Source organism: Crinia signifera, chromosome 7 (assembly GCF_055691185.1).
Source record: "Crinia signifera chromosome 7, ASM5569118v1, whole genome shotgun sequence".
In the NCBI taxonomy this organism is placed as follows: domain Eukaryota; kingdom Metazoa; phylum Chordata; class Amphibia; order Anura; family Myobatrachidae; genus Crinia; species Crinia signifera.
Window position 1 is genome coordinate 186,246,324 of NC_139223.1, and position 8,845 is coordinate 186,255,168.

At 46.6% G+C, this 8,845-nt stretch overlaps 1 protein-coding gene across 2 annotated transcripts in view; it reads right to left on the reverse strand.

Moving 5' to 3' along the window:
• Window positions 1-7,376, reverse strand: part of ITPRID2 (ITPR interacting domain containing 2) — a 65,728-nt gene extending 58,352 nt beyond the window's left edge. Inside the window, exons 1-2 of one of the 2 annotated variants that reach the window (XM_083154691.1) lie at window positions 7,121-7,376; window positions 6,800-6,986 (exon numbers count right to left, since the gene is read on the reverse strand). In XM_083154691.1, the coding sequence (XP_083010817.1) occupies window positions 6,800-6,956 (157 nt within the window). In that variant the 5' untranslated portion in view covers window positions 6,957-6,986; window positions 7,121-7,376. Of the gene's footprint in view, window positions 1-6,799; window positions 6,987-7,107 lie in introns of both variants that reach the window. The other variant, XM_083154690.1, reaches the window with a different exon arrangement.
• Between the last annotated feature and the right edge of the window lie 1,469 nt (window positions 7,377-8,845).

Below are 8,845 nucleotides of genomic sequence, written 5' to 3' on the forward strand. Positions count from 1 at the left end.
TGACCCATATCTCGTCGGCTGTGCAACACAGCAGTTGCCAGATTTACTGTATATAATCTGCCAACTGCCTGTACACCCCCACCCGGCAGCAATTGACCGGTCAATTTGCAGGTGCAGTAATGACGTCCGTAACAAATGATCAGGCAGTGTGTATGGAGAATATGCTGCCTGATCCAATGAAAGTGCGGCAGATCTATTTTCTAGGCCCGTGTCCCCAGTTTCAGGCTGGGCACTTTTTTGAACGTAAAAAAAAAAAAAAGGCACATCGACTCGGTTCACCAATTTTTAGCACATCGACTCCGCTCGGTTCACCAATTTTTGTCGACAGATTGCTCTACGGTTCTTGGCCTATCTCATCTGCAGGAACAACATCCTCTGCTTAACATACCTCTTTTTTGCGTACTTTCAATCCCACAGTTATATTTTGAAACTAATCCCCAACTTCTCAATGGAGGAGCCGGATAAAACGTTTGATATTATGATAATTAATCGCCAGGGGAGCCCTGTGCCCACCTCTTTGCTTTACAACTACGCACAAAACTTGACTTCTCATGGGTTACAACAGGGCTGGTTAGATGGTGCGAGACCTTTCCAGATCTTTCAGTGAAGTCCATCATCAAGTCATCGGTTTCACTGAATGAGCAGCTAGTCTCCGCCTCCTTTATGGAGATGCAATTTAAAATATTGCATCGGGCTTATTATACACCCAAACGTTGCTATGTAATTGGTGTCTCCGACAATGCTAATTGTTTCAAGTGCTCCTCCCCCTCCCCAGAGGCCGACATGTGTATCATTGTCTATGGTCTTGTGATATAGTACAATCATTTTGGTTGGAAATCCAACATTATATTAATCACACATTACGAATACCATTCACTGTGACGGCCTCTTGGGCATTTTGAAACATCCACCCCGCTAATACCTCTACAACACCGCCCCAGGCCGCTCGGTGTCTTCAAGCCATGGTTGCCGCGGTGGCCAAGAAAAGCATATTTTCAAGAGGGATTCATAATAATACATTGATCTTACAGCTTATGCTTCCAAGATTGCAATTTCTATTCCAAATGGACTGGATTGAATGTTCAGTTGACATAGAATCAAAGGCATTGAAAAAAAATTTATGTCTCGTTACCATATGTCCTTTCACCGTATTAGACAATTTGTTAAGCGCTCTACTTGGTATAATAGGTCTACTTTAGAACATGGATCCCTTCTGAGGAATGTCTTCCTGTAGATAAAAAAAAAAAAAAACACATCAAGTGCCAAACCGTAGGCGCCGGTAGTCAACGGTTTCTTGTTCTGATCATTGGTTTATGTACTTCGTTGGCTCCATATACAGTAAGAGATCATTTTGTCCCATTATGAAGCCAAAGGGTGCTATCAAATCACCAGCGATCATGAGCCTTGGGTAATTATTTTGTCCCCGGGGCTATTAAAATTAGCCACGATAAGCTGGCGGGTGCTGCAGCTTATCAGGGATTTTGTTTCACCTGCCTCCAGCAGACGAAAACAGGTATGGGTCATTGCGTCGACCCATATTAGGTCAACACATGAAACGGGTTGATACATGAAATAGGTTGACAGGGTTGGAAGGTCGAAACTGGGAAGATAAGACAGTCAGAAGGCAGATATGAGTCTTTCAAGTTTTTTGTCCCGAATGTCGACACGGACAATGTCAAAGTGTACCGCGTCCCCTTGAATGGTGTGCGCTTCAGGCGCGGTGCCTCATTGAACTCTCCCACCTATTTTATTCTCCCACCACCCCCTAGTGGATGGTACGGCATGAAATATCGTCTGTCGGCACATGGCGGCTCAAAATTTAAATAAAAAAAAAAAAAAAGAACTCATTGTCAATTTTCCCGTTGTTGACCTAATGCTAGTGTTGACCTTGGATAACACAAAAAACATAAGAGAAACATTGAGAAAAATTGCCAATACCGCCATATATTGCCAATATATTTTCCACACCCGCTGTTCCATATCAGCTATTTGATACCCATCAAAGAGTGACTTTGGCATGTGGTTATCACCAATTTGTTTATGTGAGTGCCACCTACTCCGCTGTTACACGTACAACACTCTAGTATGTGGGGGGTTTATCGGAACATTCATAACCTTGTACTGAAATGCAGCAGGGCTCGTTACACTACGCGACATACAAGGCTGCATACGCACTTCTCGGAACTCAGAGCAACCCGATTGAGGCTATAAGTAGCAGGAGAAACAAGTTTAAAGAGACCTTAAAAACCACCAGGACAAGTATTGGACGGCTAACCTGACAAACCAGTACAGCTAGAATCTGTTTTGATGGTCAGGGGTCCATACACACTGGGTAATTTTGGGCTAATAGCTGCTCAGTTTTGTAGTTTCAGCTCAAAAGCCGCCCAGTGTGTACGGGGTAACGATGAGCTGTGATCGCTGATACGTGCTCCAGCATCATCGCTGGCGGCCGCCGCTCGTTTGCTAGTATTAACAGCAGATGAGCGATGGCATGGACTGCTTTCCATAGCGGCCTGCTATGTCAAGTCGTCCACCCCCAGAAAAGTCGCTCAAAAGGGCGAAGACCGCTCAGTGGGGTCGATCCTATTAGGTGAGGAATCATCAAGGCACCAGGCGCGCTTTACAGCGGACTGAATACGCTTGCTCACACCTTCATAGGACTGCAAGCAATTTTAAGCGAATTCAGTCCAGCGAAGGGTGCGAGATCGGCTTAATATGGGTGAAGTTTTCAGCATTTAAACGGCACCTCATACCCTTCGGCCCTAATAGGATTGACCCCAGTGTGTACGCACTGAGCGATTTTCAGCATCGTTGTCCATACTCGCTGGGCAAAATCTCCTAGTGTCTGGACTTTTAACGGGTATACACACGAGGAGATTTCAGACCCTTTTCTGACTAGATCACTTAGAACAGGGGTGGGGAACCTCCGACCCGCGGGCCGTAAACGGCCCCCGTACGCACTTTCCCCCTGCCATCAGTGTAAGGAGGATGGCTTTGCATAGCGCTGAGCTATGCAAAGCCATCCTCAAAGCCGCTCATCTGCTGGTAATACCAGCAGATGAGCGGCTTTCCCGGCGATGATGCGGGAGCGCGCTCATCGCTGAGCTATACACACTGGGCGGCTTTGAGCTGAAAGCCGCTCAAACTGGGTGTTTTGTCCGGCTTTGAGCTCAAAGTCGCCCATTGTATTTGGGCCTTAAGACTTGTAGTTAAATATTCACATTTGGTCTGATTTGGACTACATTGAGAAGATATAGTTTATTAAAACAAGTTATTGAAGCCAAAATAATATAAAAAAAAGAAAGAAAAAAAGGTTTGAAAACTGAAAAAAGCCCCAGCAGCTTTTAAGAGACGCTACCAATAAATCATTCCTATGATAGGTCTGAGCCCGCACATACCAAGAAATCATTTGTCACAGTTGATTCTCACAAGTCAATCACATCAACAATCTCAGTTCCCTTTACAGTGAAAACACAGAGCGCTATAGCACCTTCTCCGGGGGACGCGAGTGTGGTGCACTCCAATAACTAACCTGACCTTTTAAGAACAGTTAAATCTAAAGATTTCGAAATAATCTGCATATATAGTTCAAATTAAGCTAGTTACACAAGACTTGTTATTTCAGAAAGCATGACATGGGGAGAGGGGGGATGGGGGGGGGGGGGTGCAACAATACATAAATAAGTCATTCAGCCTCAGCTGGAAAGGCGACAGGAAACCCAGCAATGTCACAGTTAGCAACTACAATACTGGCAAATGGATACACAAAGGGGTATATTCAATGCTTTTTGCGAGCTGTGACAGTGAGCAATGCTAACTGCTCGTTGTCACAGCTTGCACACTCAGTATTCAACTGACCTCCTACACACGCCATTTCTACCTCGCTGAGATTTTGCAGAAATGTGGAAACAGCGTGTGTGGCCGCCTAAACAGCGAATGGGTAAATGCAGCAGGCTCCCTACATTAGCCTCGAACCTCGCTGTTTGACCATCTGACAGCGAGGGTTCCCCCGAAACATTAAATAGGGTGAGCGGCCGGCACGGCGGTTAGACGCCGATGGTCGCTTATTTTCAGCGATCCCTGCCGTTTAACCCCCCATTGAATACTGTCCATAAAGATACATTTTATATACTACAGCCTCAAGCCCATCACACATACATTACAAATGAAAAATAGGCGGCACCAAGCATGTATACATCACTGGCCTGCTGCTCCTAAGGTATAAAATACAATAAAAGGGCATTCTTCAATGAACCTTCATTAGTATTTAAAGACTAGCTGCCAGATTCTCTAAGCTTCAAAAGTGATAAAATGGAGAGTGATAAACAGCCCGCCAATCAGCTCCTGTCTGACATTTTTCAAACACAGTCTGTGACATGGCAGGAAGGAGCTGATTGGCTGGCTGTTTATCACTCTATATGTGATCACTTTTGCAGCTTAGAGAATCTGGCCCATGATCACAGGCGAAGAGGAAAAAGAAAAGAAAAAAAGTTCAGATCTAGTGGTGCCCGAGACACATCGATATAAATCACTGTTACATAACTGCACAGCAGGATTACCATTGTCACCAAACACTGCTTTCCCCCCCACTGGAAGTCGCTAAGCCTTTTCATGGCCAAACTATTAGCTGCCGTCACAAAACCCCAGACAGACCATGTGATTAGATGCTATGCCCCATTTAACGCTTAAGACACACTCAGAGACAACACTTCTGTTGCATGCATAGCGGACGTATGTAAATCAACGCAGGTTCCTGCGTAACAGGTACACAGCGTACTCACTTGATCGAGGAGATTTGGGATTAATATTTCACAGGTCAGAAAGCAGAACCACACGCCAGTATACAGACACTCGTTGCATAGGCACCAACTTAGCATTCATTACGTTATCCGCAATTCGCACTGACTCACATTCTGTGTCTGAACATGTTGCACTCTGCTTCCGTACACTTTGCCTCACTGACCTTATTACACCGGTCTAGCAGACAGATAGACAGTACTGCGGTGATACAATGGGGTTGAGCAAGCAGGTTAGCACAGTTTCACACAATCACCCACTTCCACAAGAATACAACACAAATGTAAACATCAGGAAACCAGAGGATCTAATATTATTATAACAAGTGGATACATTGTTTTTATGCATCAAACCTACAGACAGCTGAGCTTTATAAAGGTTCTGTACAGAGCAGAGAAGCGGTCGTTTCAATGACAACCATATATTGTATTGAATGGGGTGAACTTGTACAGATTTCACCCACAAGAGTCAATTCATAAAACAAATTGTCCTTAAAACTCCCACAAGTATTACAGATTTAGCATGCATAAACAGCAGCAGACACCAGAGATCACCATTTAGAGTAGGCGTGATCAACCTGCGGCCCTCCAGCTGCTGTGAAACTACAAGTCCCATCATGCCTTGCCAAAGTTTTGCTATTAGGGAATGCTCTATTGCTATTGCTCTAAATCAGGCCCTCCAGATTGTGTGACACTACACATCCCAGCGTGCCTTGCCATAGTTTTACTATGGCAAGGCATGCTGGGATGTGTAGTGTCACACAATCTGGAGGGCCTGATTTAGAGCAATAGTACACACATCAGCCAGCTACAGTATATAGTGTTCCATAGATGCAGCTACAGTATTTAATAAAGATTTAACAAGCATAACTGTATGGGCGCTAACACCGGCTCTGAATAAGCGCCCCAATATTACCCTGAAAAATAGCTTGTTGTCACAATATAGGATGATAAAGAAGGTTTGTTTTTGGGGGCATATCAGATTTTTTTTATCTAAATATTCCACTTGGCAGTACAGGGACCATAAATGATCTGATCTGGACTCTTCAGGCACTTGTCTGTCAATGACTACAACAGGCACCAGCTCGGTGGATCCCAAACTTTTTTGAATCACAGCACCCTAGCTCAGGGCTGGCCAAACCCGGTCCGTGAGATCTACCAAAGCTCTGTGTTTTCCAAATCGCCTAGCTGGTGCACAGCTGTAGTCATTGCTAGCTGTCACATTGTCACACATGCTGCATTCCTACTATAGATCCCCAGGTGGCCTAAGACTCATGGGCTGGTGGTAGATCTTGAGGACAGGTACCCATAGGCAAAATTTCTAATTGAGGAGTTTTGGAAACAAAAATGAAGTTAGCTGGGCTATAGGTCAGCAAACTTGATCTGCTTGTCCACATGTGTATGAATGCAAAATCCCAGCACTGGTACATTGAACATAAATAATGGGGTTTGCCCTGGGCCATTGATACCAGATACCCATGTACAGTATGTGGTTGTTAGGGCGATGGTGTCTAGGAGGTTAACAGTCGGCAGACAGTAGGTCAACAAAACCATTAGGTTGACATGAATTTTTCACATTTTTTTTTTTTTTAAAGGACTTGACCATCCCTGTGGTCATGGAGGGGGAATAGAACAGTGCCCGAAGCATTGCCAGCGCAGAGTCATGCGAGGGGTCCACAAAAAAAAAAAAATGGACAGAAAAAAGTGAAAAACTCATGTCACTTTTTCATGTCAACCTAATGCTTGTGTCAATCTTTTGACCATATCAGCCTAATAATGCATGTCCACCCTTTTCTTGTGTCGACCTACCAATCCACCCCCTCCACTGTATAAAAAGTAAAACTATTGAGTTTGCAGGACAGAGCAATGAGCAGAATGAGGAAGTATTTGGGGGGGTGGTATTGGGAAGGAAGTATTGGGGCTATTGGTTTCCTGCCTGTGCACACAGCAGCCCATGACTGTCACTATGGGGAGCCTGTTACATTAAGGACTCTGGGACTGACCTGAGCCCTCTCCCAGCCGCACAGCCGGAGAGATCTGGGGCGATGCCGCTGAGACATCCTCCGATGCTTGCCAGGAATCCCTACTCTTCGCCCAGGCCTTCCTCTTCTCAGTCACCATCGCCCTGGTCTGAGCCTCCTCCAGGGCAGTATCATCCATGTTCTCTCTAGCCTTCAGCACCGAAGCAACCTGCAGAGATTAGCAGGAGAGACCCATCAGCGCCTCCCTCCCCTTCTCCTCCGTCCTGAGCGGCGGAAGTCACGGCAAACAAAGTTATCAGATGGTTCCCAGGACTCCTCTGTATACTCACACATGCCACTTACTCCATCACACTGCACTGGTGGGCGAGTGGGCTCTCAGATAATCACTCAGCGCCCGACCGAGCGCGTCCTCCACTCTGTGCCCGTCCGAGCGCGTTTCTCTGCCGCTTCCTTCTGCTGCACGTCGCCGCCCCCGCCTTTTTTTTCTCTCTCTCTCCGCTGCGTTCCCTGACTTGTTACACTGTAACAACTACTTCAACTTTTTCTTGTACAGAGAGGAAACTCTCGCGCAGGCGCTGATTGTCAGGGTTATGTTGCAGCAACACCTGAAAGAGGAGGAGATAGATATTTAGGAAACACTCCCCCCTCTTCTTCTTCCTCCTCCTTTCACTGAGTGCCAGAGAAGGGGACACACTAGGAATGCACATCCACAGGCAGTGTTCTGAGGTTATAACACTGGCAGAGGCAGAACTCTGGGAGGCAATGGAGTATTCTGCCGCTAGGCTCCTGCACCCAAGGGGGCACCTCGTCCCCTGCGAGTTTGGTCCTGCTTTCACACAGCAAAACCTGCTTAGACCCGGTATTTAAAACGTTTGTTAAAATGGGTAAGAGCGCGTTTAACCCCTTTCACACCGCATGCAAATACCGGTTCTAAAGCAGGTTTGCAGTGTAAAAGCAGGGAGGCATGCCGGTACCTTGACGATTTGCCTCTTGATTTTTCTGGGCATGCATCAGATAGCAAACCCCCCCCCCCCCCCACCACCACCTGGCAGCGCAGCCCCCCCCCCTCCTACCTGGGCAGCGCAACCCAGCGCAGGAAAGGGAATGATCGCGCTGGGGGTACTAGTACTACTAGTTCCCATCTGCTTTAGGGACCCTGCCACTGATCTAACATACACTGCAGGGACCCCCTGCCCCCAGCGTGATCATTCCCTTCCTGCGCTGCCCAAGCTGGGGGGGGGACCAATAGTGGTCCGCTCATTAGATATGCACAGAGTGGACCACTATTGGCTGGGTTCTAAATACCGTTTCAGACCCGTTTTTGGTGCCAAAATACCAGGTTTGAAATGGGTAGGACCCTGCATTTTAACCGTTTAGCAAAAATGGCTTTTTTAAAAAAGGTAAATTGGCTCTACACCTTTCAGACCGCACAGATTACCGTTTTAAAAAGGTTAAAAATCGGCAAAATACAGGGTTTTTTTTGTGCCGTCTGAAATGGGCATAAATCAGTTAATATAAAGGTACAAGTGTACCTTGACAAAGGGGTGACGAAGACCCCGAAACGTTGGTCCGTTTTGAATATACACTTTGAAAGAAAACCTGTTTGAGTGCCGCCTTAATTACCTGTCTACCAGTGGCGTAGCTATAGCACCACCATAAAGCAGACTGTTCTCTGAAACTGTCTGCGGTATGGGGGCGGCCATTTTATCATGGTCCGTCTGCATAGAATTAATTGAAGCCAGGAGGGGAGCCGGGACGCGTGGACAGGTAAGCCTGCGGCAATGGGGGGAGGGGGCACGGGCAGCCGGGGGGGGAGAGGGGGGGCGCCCCCCCATTAACGGCGGGGGGCGCCCCAAACAAAGCTACGCCACTGCTGTCTACCTACCTGATCCGGAGGGCACCAGGGTAGTTGTACCCAGCTGGGGGAGTGCCAGGCCATCACCTGCAGCTGTATATACTATATAGATATAAATATATATTTCATGACAGATATATATATATATACAGGTTGAGTATCCCTTTTCCGAAATGCTCGGGACCGCAAGCGTTTTGGATAAGGGATTTTTT